The 9,877-nt window shown below is 52.5% G+C and overlaps 4 protein-coding genes across 4 annotated transcripts in view; 2 read left to right on the top strand and 2 right to left on the bottom strand.

Moving 5' to 3' along the window:
- The window catches only part of PHACADRAFT_213424 (uncharacterized protein), a 5,138-nt gene extending 1,502 nt beyond the window's left edge, over window positions 1–3,636 (bottom strand). The window contains exons 1-14 of the mRNA XM_007400713.1: window positions 3,438–3,636; window positions 3,121–3,385; window positions 2,976–3,062; window positions 2,682–2,919; window positions 2,560–2,625; window positions 2,350–2,507; window positions 2,186–2,299; window positions 1,567–2,133; window positions 1,447–1,511; window positions 1,197–1,383; window positions 864–1,139; window positions 754–811; window positions 353–705; window positions 8–295 (exon numbers count right to left, since the gene is read on the bottom strand). Of these exons, the coding sequence (XP_007400775.1) occupies window positions 8–295; window positions 353–705; window positions 754–811; window positions 864–1,139; window positions 1,197–1,383; window positions 1,447–1,511; window positions 1,567–2,133; window positions 2,186–2,299; window positions 2,350–2,507; window positions 2,560–2,625; window positions 2,682–2,919; window positions 2,976–3,062; window positions 3,121–3,385; window positions 3,438–3,562 (2,847 nt within the window). The 5' untranslated portion in view covers window positions 3,563–3,636. The remainder of the gene's footprint in view (window positions 1–7; window positions 296–352; window positions 706–753; window positions 812–863; window positions 1,140–1,196; window positions 1,384–1,446; window positions 1,512–1,566; window positions 2,134–2,185; window positions 2,300–2,349; window positions 2,508–2,559; window positions 2,626–2,681; window positions 2,920–2,975; window positions 3,063–3,120; window positions 3,386–3,437) is intronic.
- Window positions 3,637–4,397: 761 nt separating this feature from the next.
- On the top strand, window positions 4,398–4,724 carry PHACADRAFT_105071 (uncharacterized protein; the record flags this gene model as incomplete). The annotated part of the gene is made up of 3 exons (XM_007400712.1): window positions 4,398–4,495; window positions 4,556–4,578; window positions 4,660–4,724. The coding sequence occupies 3 exons, from the start codon at window positions 4,398–4,400 to the stop codon at window positions 4,722–4,724; spliced, it is 186 nt and encodes a 61-aa protein (XP_007400774.1).
- A 180-nt stretch (window positions 4,725–4,904) lies between these two features.
- PHACADRAFT_263826 (uncharacterized protein) lies at window positions 4,905–6,552 on the bottom strand (the record flags this gene model as incomplete). Its single annotated transcript, XM_007400711.1, has 5 exons — window positions 4,905–5,552; window positions 5,609–5,809; window positions 5,872–5,901; window positions 5,963–6,023; window positions 6,079–6,552. 5 exons carry the CDS (start codon window positions 6,547–6,549, stop codon window positions 5,011–5,013), a joined length of 1,305 nt encoding a protein of 434 aa, XP_007400773.1. The 3' UTR covers window positions 4,905–5,010.
- A 587-nt stretch (window positions 6,553–7,139) lies between these two features.
- On the top strand, window positions 7,140–8,711 carry PHACADRAFT_104974 (uncharacterized protein; the record flags this gene model as incomplete). Its single annotated transcript, XM_007400710.1, has 7 exons — window positions 7,140–7,498; window positions 7,547–7,864; window positions 7,919–8,074; window positions 8,135–8,168; window positions 8,221–8,252; window positions 8,305–8,404; window positions 8,457–8,711. The coding sequence occupies 7 exons, from the start codon at window positions 7,140–7,142 to the stop codon at window positions 8,709–8,711; spliced, it is 1,254 nt and encodes a 417-aa protein (XP_007400772.1).
- Between the last annotated feature and the right edge of the window lie 1,166 nt (window positions 8,712–9,877).

The following is a 9,877-nucleotide window of genomic DNA, read 5'->3' as shown; positions in this document are numbered from 1 at the left end:
AGCGTACCTCTTGCCACAGGTCTAGGAGACGAGCGGTGGCAGGATCCAGGCGGTCTTCAGCTTGTAAAGCCCTTAGGCGAGACATCCATTCGGTAGGGGCTACCTTCTGGAAGGAGAGGCCAGAGGAGGAGAGGCAGGATAACAGGTCATTCCAAAGAAGCTTGTTAGGATTCAAGACGTGGGCAATGGGTAAGTCACCATTCGCTGAGAACTCCCGGGGAAGTGAAGTGATAGAGAAATTCGCAATAAGCATGATGGCTCGAGCTGCGATGTCGAAAGGCAGCAGTGATAATTTCTGAGAAGAATATTCGCGTCAAAGCTCGCACAGGATAGGGCCAGAATTGCGACGAACCTCGTTCGCTAGTGTCGGGAGGCATCCCGTGTACCGCAAACTAGCAATGAGCAGTGGCCATGCCTCGCTCTCGTTCCAGATTCCGTCTTCAGTATCGCCGCACAGCTGCCCTATGCGTGCGACGGCCACACGACCTGCCAAAACGGTCTCGTGCGCGTTCTGGCACAGGTGTTCAGCGACCCATTTCGACCGCGCGTAGCCCACAGGCGCAGCAGCGCTTTCGCTTTCCGGGAGACGCTCGTAGACGACGTTCGCCTCGTCCACGGAGTTGAGTGCGGCAGATGTTGAGGAACAGAAGACGAGGCGAGCTCCTCGTTGGGAGCGGGAGGTTAAATCTAGCAGGTGTCGCAGGCCTAGAATAGATGCGTGAGACGTGCGCCGTTCAGCATATCGGAGCATACCTCTAAGTGCTGGCTCGAAGCTCTCAAGGTTCAATGCAAAGTTGACCGGCCAAGCTACCTATGAGGGCATTTAGCCAATAAGGAGCTGCTGTGGCGAATGTAGAACGCACATGGATCACGGCAACAGTCTTTTCGACCATCTCCTGGAAGACATCCTCTCGCAATCCCAAACGCTCTTCGCTGAGATTAGCTGCAAGGGCCGTTACCCGATGTTGGAGCTCCTCGAAAGCGTCGAGATCATCACGATGTTTCATGTTATCGACGATGCGACGGAGGGCGTGCGAGCCGTCGGAAGCCCGAACCAGTGCGAAGACCCGAAGACCGGTCATTGTTAGGTATCTCATCATGATATGCACGCCGAGCGACCCAGTAACGCCAGTAATAATCTAATAGGTGAGGGGTTCAGGTGTATCGCAGCAGTTGACACAATGTGTGGCGCTTACAACGATGCCATCTTCGTCTGGGTCGTCACCGTATCGTTCCTCAGAAATGGGACTCGAAACCGCGTCCACAGGAAAAGAGTATCTTTGGAGCAGCTGGCGCATCAGTCGATGCTGGCCTTCTTCTGTTACCTCACTGGCGGGCGTGGAGACAATTCCACTGCGAAGGTCGAGAATATGTTTGGTTAATCTACACATCGGGAGGAAGAGGCCAATATTAGTTTCAGAGCTCGATGATAAGGGTCAAATTTACCTCGCAATAGATGGGTGTTCGAACACGACATTACTTGAGAGATTATTCCCAGACTCTGCTATCAACTAATGGCAAGATTGCGCGTCAGACACGTCCGGAGAGAGATGAGAAGACATGAACCTTTTGCAAAGAACTTCGAACCACTACGGCTTGAACGGAATCAATGCCTGCGTTGAAGAGATCATCCCCATCACTTGTGTCCGAGGGCCCATCAGCGCTGGCCTGGGAGTGTTGTCGCTGCCGAAGAGCCTTCAGCACGCAGTCCCTGATGTATGTTTTCACATCTGCCTCTCCGCTGAGTGAGGTATCAACTCTGCAGTCGACATTATCCTCTGGTTCGGCACTGCTACTGTCCAAACGCTTATAGGCCTCTTCGATGAGGGTGGCAAACGCCTGCAACGCTTTCGGTCTGATAACGGACCCCTTGCTGGTCTTGGGTATGTCAGCAGCGGCGGAAGCGCCTAGGATGATTACGAGCTGGTCCGGTATACGTGCGTAGGGCGTGCTGGAATCGTTGACGAAGTGTACTTGTTCGAGAATTTCTTGCCTGCTAGTGGAAGAAGAGGCGGGAAGGATGATGGCACCGAGAGCGGGACGCTCCGTTCCAAAGACGACGGCTTCAGAGACGGCCGGACAGGCACGAAGAGCGGTCTCAAGAGAGTTCGCTGACGCTTTCTTGCCTGTTATCTGAGCAGAGCAGCTGAGCGAGCTCGTGGTGCAGCAAGCAGGAATTACCCACCAGAACAACGATGTCATCGGTCCGCCCATGGTACCGCCACGTATCCGGCATAGTCAGATGCTTAGCATACAAATCACCGGTGGCGAAGCTGCTGTCTGGCCGATTTGAGACAACCTAGAGGATGAAACGTCGGTGATTGCAGACAGACAAGGGGGAACGCTTACCCTTGTCGACCACTCTTTATCAACAACTAGCTCATACATGTTCTCTTCTTCGGAATCAGCGACAGGCACAAAACGCAGAAATTTCAGGCCAAAGCCGTTGTTGCGCAGCCAGGCCCATTCTTTGTCGTTCTCATAATCGCGGTGAGAGCTCATGAGGACTGTAGCAGATGAATCAGTACCAGATGGAGCACTCATTAGATCGACACTTACATCCACATTCGCTGGAACCGAGGCGACTGACAAGCTTGACACCTTGCCGCACCATATCGTTGCCCACTGGCATACATGTGGGGTGAGCAGTTCCCACACACAAGTAGCAACTGCACGCTTACGAGCCTCTGGTAGCGGCGCACCGCCAGTGCTCACTAGATCCATGGTCTGCAACATCTTGAGACCCTCTGAGCTTTCGGCGAGCATCTTCAGAATGTAGGGAACGGATAGGAACGCCCGAACATCGGGACAGACTGAGAGTGCTCCGAGGATGTTCGACACTGTCATCGGGTACGCTGAAGAAAAGAGGTAAAGCGTCGAAAGGGCATTCATGGATCGAAATAAGTCCGCACTGCCTCCCTGACAACAGATTTCTTCAGTGCGGGTAGTTCTATGTTCCATGAAATTCTGCTTACGTGGAAAAGCGGGGTTGTAGTGAAGGCAGGCTGACCCGGCATACACGGAATTGCCGTCGTCCAGATGCGATGTGGATGATATATCGGCTGAGAATAAACGTCGCGGTATGAGCACTATGCGCATGAGTACTCAAACTCTGCAAACCTTGGGCGTGCCGGTCGATCCACTAGTGTGCATGACAAGAGCGGTTAAGTCTCTTTCATCTGCCGGATTCAACGTAGTAGCAAGAAGAGTAGCCTCTGACGCTTTGTACCCCCACGCTGACCGGGACGCCATAGGTACAAGTGTGATCTCTGTTGAGCCTCCGTTCGCTTTCTGACCTTGTCCCAGCAGCGAAGAGTGACAGATGATGTGACTAGCCGAAGCAGCACGACAAAGGTGGGTTATAGCCTCTGTTGTGTTCTGGGGTCTAAAATAGGCCAATTTAAGTAGAAGATTACACAGCCGTGCTTGGAACTCACGCCAGCAGTAGAACTCCATAACCTAGTCGTAAAGCGGCAAACAGGGTTATGAGGAAGTCGGCGCAACTTGGAGACAGAAGCGCAATGATTCTGTCAGCCTTGTCTCCCTTGGCTCGGATAGACATTGTCGTGTGATCTACATAATAGAGAGCGACGCAGTTGCTGGCGGAGAGAAGGGAGTAAAAAGCTGGGGTGGTGGGAACATGCACAATAATCTTAGTGCTAGACGATGACTAGGTACTTACTGAATGTCAGGAAGCTCCATTTGTCCTGTGAGTGGTCGTATTCGGGAAAACCTGCAACGCAGACACTGGGCTGTGAGAGTGCACGATGTTCCAGGAGCTGATTAAGTGATTCAATGTTGTGAGGATTTTGCTCATTAAATTCTTGAGCCTGAGCTGCAGTACATGTTAAATACGACGGACATGCTGCGCTTGTCATGCTTTCGAGCTCGAAAGGGGGAGAGTTCAGTGGCAATGAAGCTCATCTACAGCCGCTTTTATGGGTGATGCCACGCAGCTTCGGGAGAGACAAAGCCTGATATGCACTAGATAGTATCCATTGTTAATTGAATAGAAGGGACTTCAGTTGGGAATTGCTATACCAGAGGCCAATTAGTCCTGGACTCCCTCAATGACTTACAAGCCAGGAAAAGCCGTCGCCATTTCGACAAGGATTGACACGGGCGAATACCACCTGACTCTATGAGATAGTGCACGTTCGCACGGCATTTGTACAGTAGATAAAATCTTTTCTACTGTTCTCGCAGAAAGATGAGCGTTGGACGTTGGACGTTCACGTTCATGACGAGTCGTCTGGGCAGGACGAGAGCAGCCTCGAAATCCCGCGTTTTATTTGCTGCTATTTGTCTCGATACAAACGCCCATGCCGCATTCGTCCGAGTGTCCGCCCGACGACCTCGTCCACAACCCTACCGTTGCTCAAGCCACCTCCTCGAAAATGGCCATTGCACCCATCACCGGCAAACTCAGGAAGCGTTTCTGGCTCGACTTCTCTTGTGCCCTTGGCCTGGGCATCTCCGCTGGCTATGCTTTCTGGTGAGTGAAGCCGTGACATTGTCACCACACGAGGTATGCTGACCGCGACTACTTCTGTAGGTATGGTGTCCACTTGAAGTCCGGTGAGTAGTAGGCAATTTTTTCTTTGCCTTACACAGCGTAGTTAGCGAGTAAGGGCTGGGATGCTGATGCGTGCTTCGCAGTCCAACGCCAGGAGGAGTACTACCTCAAGCTCGAGCGCGCCAAGCGTCAGTCTGGCGACATTTAAATCGCATAGCAGACACAATGTACACACCCGCAAGCAGTAGAACACTATTTGCTCCATGCTAGCACTCGCGGTCTCAATAATTCTATTCTATTACGCTGAAGCGAAGCGAACGACCAGTAGACACGGCGAGCCCATTGGAATGACTGGAGTTGTGCATCGAGCCATTAAATTGTGTCTATTCCTGTCCACGCGAGATATATCCAAGATACATCCTTCAGCATATACATCAAAGACTGTGCATGAAAGGTGTGAAAGGATGAGAACATAATAAATTACGATGGACGCTTCACTGTAGCAGGCCCAGCCTTCGTAACTCCTCGCAGCTCTCGATCGGCTCTGCATCTATTCGGCGCACCTTCTCCCAGTCCGTGCCGATGCCAAACATGCCCACCTCCTGGTTTTTCCGCCGCTCTTTGTGATCCACGCTCCTCTGGCACTTAGCATAGAGGTCTGAAGTGTAAGTCCTCTCCACATTCGACTCAAACCTCTTCAGCTCAGTACCAGGTTTTCTGTCACTGCGCGCGAGCTCAGCGGCAATAGGGTGCCCCGAGAACTCCGCCGCGTTGACATGGTACTTGATGCCCAAGCCGTTCGTCGTCCGCTCGACGTTGTACCGAGGCGTCGCCGCGAAGGAGAATCTCGGATCAGGAGTGGGTGGCGTGCCAAACAGGCTCGGTAGGGCATTGAGGAGTGAAAAGCCAAAGAGAATGAACAGAGGGAGGAGCTGAACAAAGATAGAGCGAGGTTCGGCGTTCTGACGTTGCTGTTGCGTGTTCGTTCGTACCCGCGTAGTGCGGAAACCGCCAGGTCCAAAGGATGCTGTGAACACTGGTACGGGTGTAAGTACAGTAAGGCGAGGTGGTGTGTACGGAACCGGGGCTCACTGGGTCCACCACCGAATGACCCGCCAGGCCCCATACCTCCGCCAAAGAACATGTTAAACAGATCCTCCGGACTCAGCTCTCCATCGAAGCCTTGTGCGAACGGTGTCCCTGCAGACGATGCTCGCGAGAAGGACGGCTGTCCGCCGAAGCGTGACTCAGGGTCAGACCCGTACTGGTCGTATGCCGCCTTCTTTTGTGGGTCTACCAAAGATAGTGATCAGCAACTCCGGCGTCCGGATACCGGATGAGTGGGAATAACCCACCAGACAGAACTTGAAACGCTTTGGAGACCACTAGACATAACTTTAGCTCTAGTCCTTAGAATAGAGACGGGCTCGCGAGAGAAGGACGCACACTTGAATGCTTCGTCGGCTCCTGGTGCCCCATTTTTGTCTGGGTGCAATGCTAGGGCAAGCTGCGCAGGGGCGAGGTCAGTTGCCCAGTGAATATAATAGTTGTTACAGACGCACCTTTCTATAAGCCTTCTTAACCTCGGCCTCCTCGCAGTCTCTCTTCAGCGACATTATCTCATAGTACTCTGTCACCTTGCACGCCTGTATCCGCTTCACGAGCGCCGCTTGCTCGGGCGTGTAGTCCCTCTTCTTCTCCTCCGTCTTCGCAGACCCATTAGCCTTTCCATTCGCTTGTGAACTCGACTCCGTGTGTCGATGACGAGTGCCTGATGACGATGGGTGCGTCTCCGCCGATGATGAGAATGCCGTGCTTGGGCCCGCAGCACCCGATGAAGAGGAAGACTCGGAGGCGGGCGGCTGGTCTGCCATCTCTGTCTCTACGAGCTCGAGCAGCTTCGTGCCCTCTGGCGTCGTAAACAGGTTCAAGGACTTCTGGCAGAACCGCTTGGCCGAGGCGAGATTCCCCGCGCTGCGGTGCTTCTGCGCTATTGCGAGGCACTTGATTGCCTCGTCTTTATTGCTCTCCATTCCGGGTATATGTGCACGGACGAGAAGAAAGACGAGGACGGCTGAGACAGAAGGGAGCTGTGTGCGAACGCAGACTCGGTGCGCTGGTGCCGCCAGAGGGCGCTTGTTTGTAACAGCGCCTTTGAATGCATACAAGAAGCTTCGCTGAAGCACGGTAAGCTTAGTTGCAATAACCGGTACTTACTCAGATACAGAAGTTTCTATGCTCCGATGACATACTGTATTGGAATCAGCCGGGCTGTGACTCTCTTTGATACCACCAAGTGTCATAGATGCCCGTCTCGAAGGTGAAGGAGCCCCCAGAAGGAGATCAGTCGAAGACCTCGAGAAACCCTGAGATTGTCAATGCAGCTGGCGACGATGATGATATCGAAGACGACGAGGAGATTGTAGCAGACGACGATGACGATGCTGTCGAAGCTTTGTAATGAATCTCAGGCTTGGCAAACTGTTGTGGTGTCTCATGTATCGGTTCGTTTGCTAGGGCCCGGCGAAAGCCACAGACCACAGATTTAAAGGAGGCCGAGACGAATGAATCTACCGCTGAAGAGCTCGCTAAGTTCAGAGAGGAATGGAAAGCCGACCTCGATATGCGAAGGAAGCGCGCTGGATCCACTCAGGCTGGGTCGTCTGCCCAAGTACAATCAGCTGGCACCTTAGAGACCGCAAAGCAAGATACCGCGGGCACAGTCGCTCCTCGACGCTCTGCTCAGCCCATCCCATCCATCCCAGCCGCGAGCGATGCGGCCGGCTCTTTGTTACGCCCCGGCCCCACTGCCTCGCTGTCTCCTTCAGCCACCAAAGCACTCGAGATATACGAGAAGGCTGTGGCTCATGAGCAGCGTAGCGAGCTAGATGAGGCTCTCAGACTGTATAGACAAGCCTTCCGGATACACGAAGACGTCGCAAGGCTGTACGAGAGGTCAGAGTACCACTCTCTGCACATGAAGTCCATCGATGCCGCCGCTTTCGCTCACGCCCAGCGCGAACAGCATAGGGCCTCGGTCGACATGGTGCGCCTTACCTACGACATGGACAAGCTGCACGTCTCGGCGGATTCTTCCGGTGGCATTGCTGTGACTCTGCCTGCTCACCACGGCGTCGTAACAGGCACTTTGGCTGGCATTATGGCTCCTTGGGGATTGCTCGACATTAAATTCGAGCCAGAAGATGAAAAGGAGCCCGTTTATCTTCAGACTCTTCCAGACGAGCTTCTCGTGCATATCCTCGAGTTTCTGAATACTACCTCACTTGAACGATTTGCGCTAGTCAACCGAAAAGCTCGAGTGCTCACCTTAGATTCTTCGCTGTGGAGGTGCGCCATCGGTTTTGAAGAATATATTCTACGCTTACTTTTCAATTCGCTTAGGCGTTTCGTACTTTCCATCTACCAGTCACCACAGATTGGCGAAAAGGAAGATATCACAGAACTGGTGGAGAAATATATGGGTGACTTCCGGCGGGTCTATATTGAGCATCCTCGCGTTCGACTTGATGGCGTGTACATCGCTGTCTGCCATTACATGTATGTAGCACTTTATCGAAATATATTTTCTTTTCTCGGTATGCTGATAAGCACCTGTAGCCGCGATGGATTGAGCGAGAATGCTTGGGTAAACGTACGCATGTGTCCCTGTTCATCGTCCATCTCGGCAATCAACTTTGCTATAGGTTAGCCATTTGATCACTTACCATCGATACCTGTGAGTATATCATTTTCACCTTCACTGCAGTCTAAATCCTTACTGTTCGCAGCCGGTTCTACCCTAACGGAGAAGTCCTCTCGCTCCTCACAAACGAGGAGGTCTCGCCACAGCAGGCCATTCCCTTACTCAAGCCGACATTGCGTATGAAGGTGAGGAGCTCATCCATATTTCCGATGTGTCATACCTCACGCAGTATTTAAGGGCTTCTTCATCGGCAACTGGCGGCTCGAGGGGACCACTGTGTATATCACAGACCTCATGAATCCCAGTGGCGATTCGATGCGCTATTCTTTCCAGATGATCCTCGAGTTGCGGTCCCGGCCTCTAGGGAGATGGAACAGGCTCGACTTCCGCGCGTACGATTCTGTCTCGCTTGCCAGTGGCGAGGCTACACCGCTCGCTCTGAAGAACGACCGACCATTCTGGTTCTCGAAGGTCCGATCCTACGCAGTATAGCGGACGGGCTCGTGAGCACCTCAGAGAATTGTATATAATTGATTTATATTACAAGTGCGGTCTTGTAGAATACACAGTGCAAGATGTAGGGTGCAAGAAGTTGTCTCGTCCTGGACAGAACCACAACACTTGCTTTAGCAGGAGATCTCTGTTTTGTCAGCAGTTCGCACGCTCATAAGGGCTACGGCGGAAGCGCCGAGCTTTCCAGCTTGTCTTGGACTCTCATCTCTGCCCTTCTTGCTCTCGCGCTGTATAGTGGAGAGGATTGTTGTTAGCTTTTGCAGCTTTGTTGGATTACTGGGCACCGTTCGGCAATTTTGTCATGTTCTCGGAAACCGGCGATGGAGAGCGGGCTTCGTGTTCTCTGCTGCCTGTAGAGTTGCCTGTTCTTTCGAACAGTCGTATTTCTCGTGAATGCAAGTTCACCGGCCTTGAGACCCTTCAAGCTTCAAGATCTCGCGATTCCTCAAGTTCGGTATCAAGGTATAATTTTGCATTGCCTTGTTCACGGTTGCCTGTCGTCATGCCTACTTCCCGCATTCCATGATCGTTATGAGCACATCTCGTGTTCATTGCATATACAGCGTTGTAGCTGCGGAAAGGCAAGTTCCAATGCATTTCCCTCCCCGATAACGCGAATATCGTTTACTCTATTCTCTTTTCCTTCCTCTCAGATTGTATGCGCTATCGCTCATCGAGTGCGACGCACGCTCGTCAGTCCTGGCATGCGTATGGTATACTCTCAGAGTAGCCGCAAAGGCTACTGTGATTTGTGCATCTCGTACATCTCGTCTCATACGCGTCGCTGTCGTCTGCTGTGTTCGTCGAGGATTGCCTGCTGGGACTTTCATTGTTCAGGTATGTTTCATCTGGCCACAACGACAGTGTCAATGTGGTGTAGTGTCCAGCTGATTTCGATGAGTTGGCCATCTCATTCTCGTCTTCACCAAGGACACGCTGTCCTCCGTGCTTGTTGACAGTAGCTCGTTCACTGCGTCGTCCGTGGACTGTGCATGCATCTCCGTTCCTCAGTTTTGCATGATCGCCTTCGTATGGCCATATTCCTCATCACCAGAGTCGAGACCACCTATCGTCATCATAAGCAGCCGCCTTGCAGTTTCTGCTTCGCGTACGTTATCGTAACCTGCAAGGCAACCATCGTACTA

The sequence above is a fragment of the Phanerochaete carnosa genome (assembly GCF_000300595.1).
Source record: "Phanerochaete carnosa HHB-10118-sp unplaced genomic scaffold PHACAscaffold_11, whole genome shotgun sequence".
NCBI lineage: Eukaryota > Fungi > Basidiomycota > Agaricomycetes > Polyporales > Phanerochaetaceae > Phanerochaete > Phanerochaete carnosa.
The sequence above is the reverse complement of the archived record's forward strand: the minus strand, read 5'-3'. Positions and strand labels throughout refer to the sequence as shown.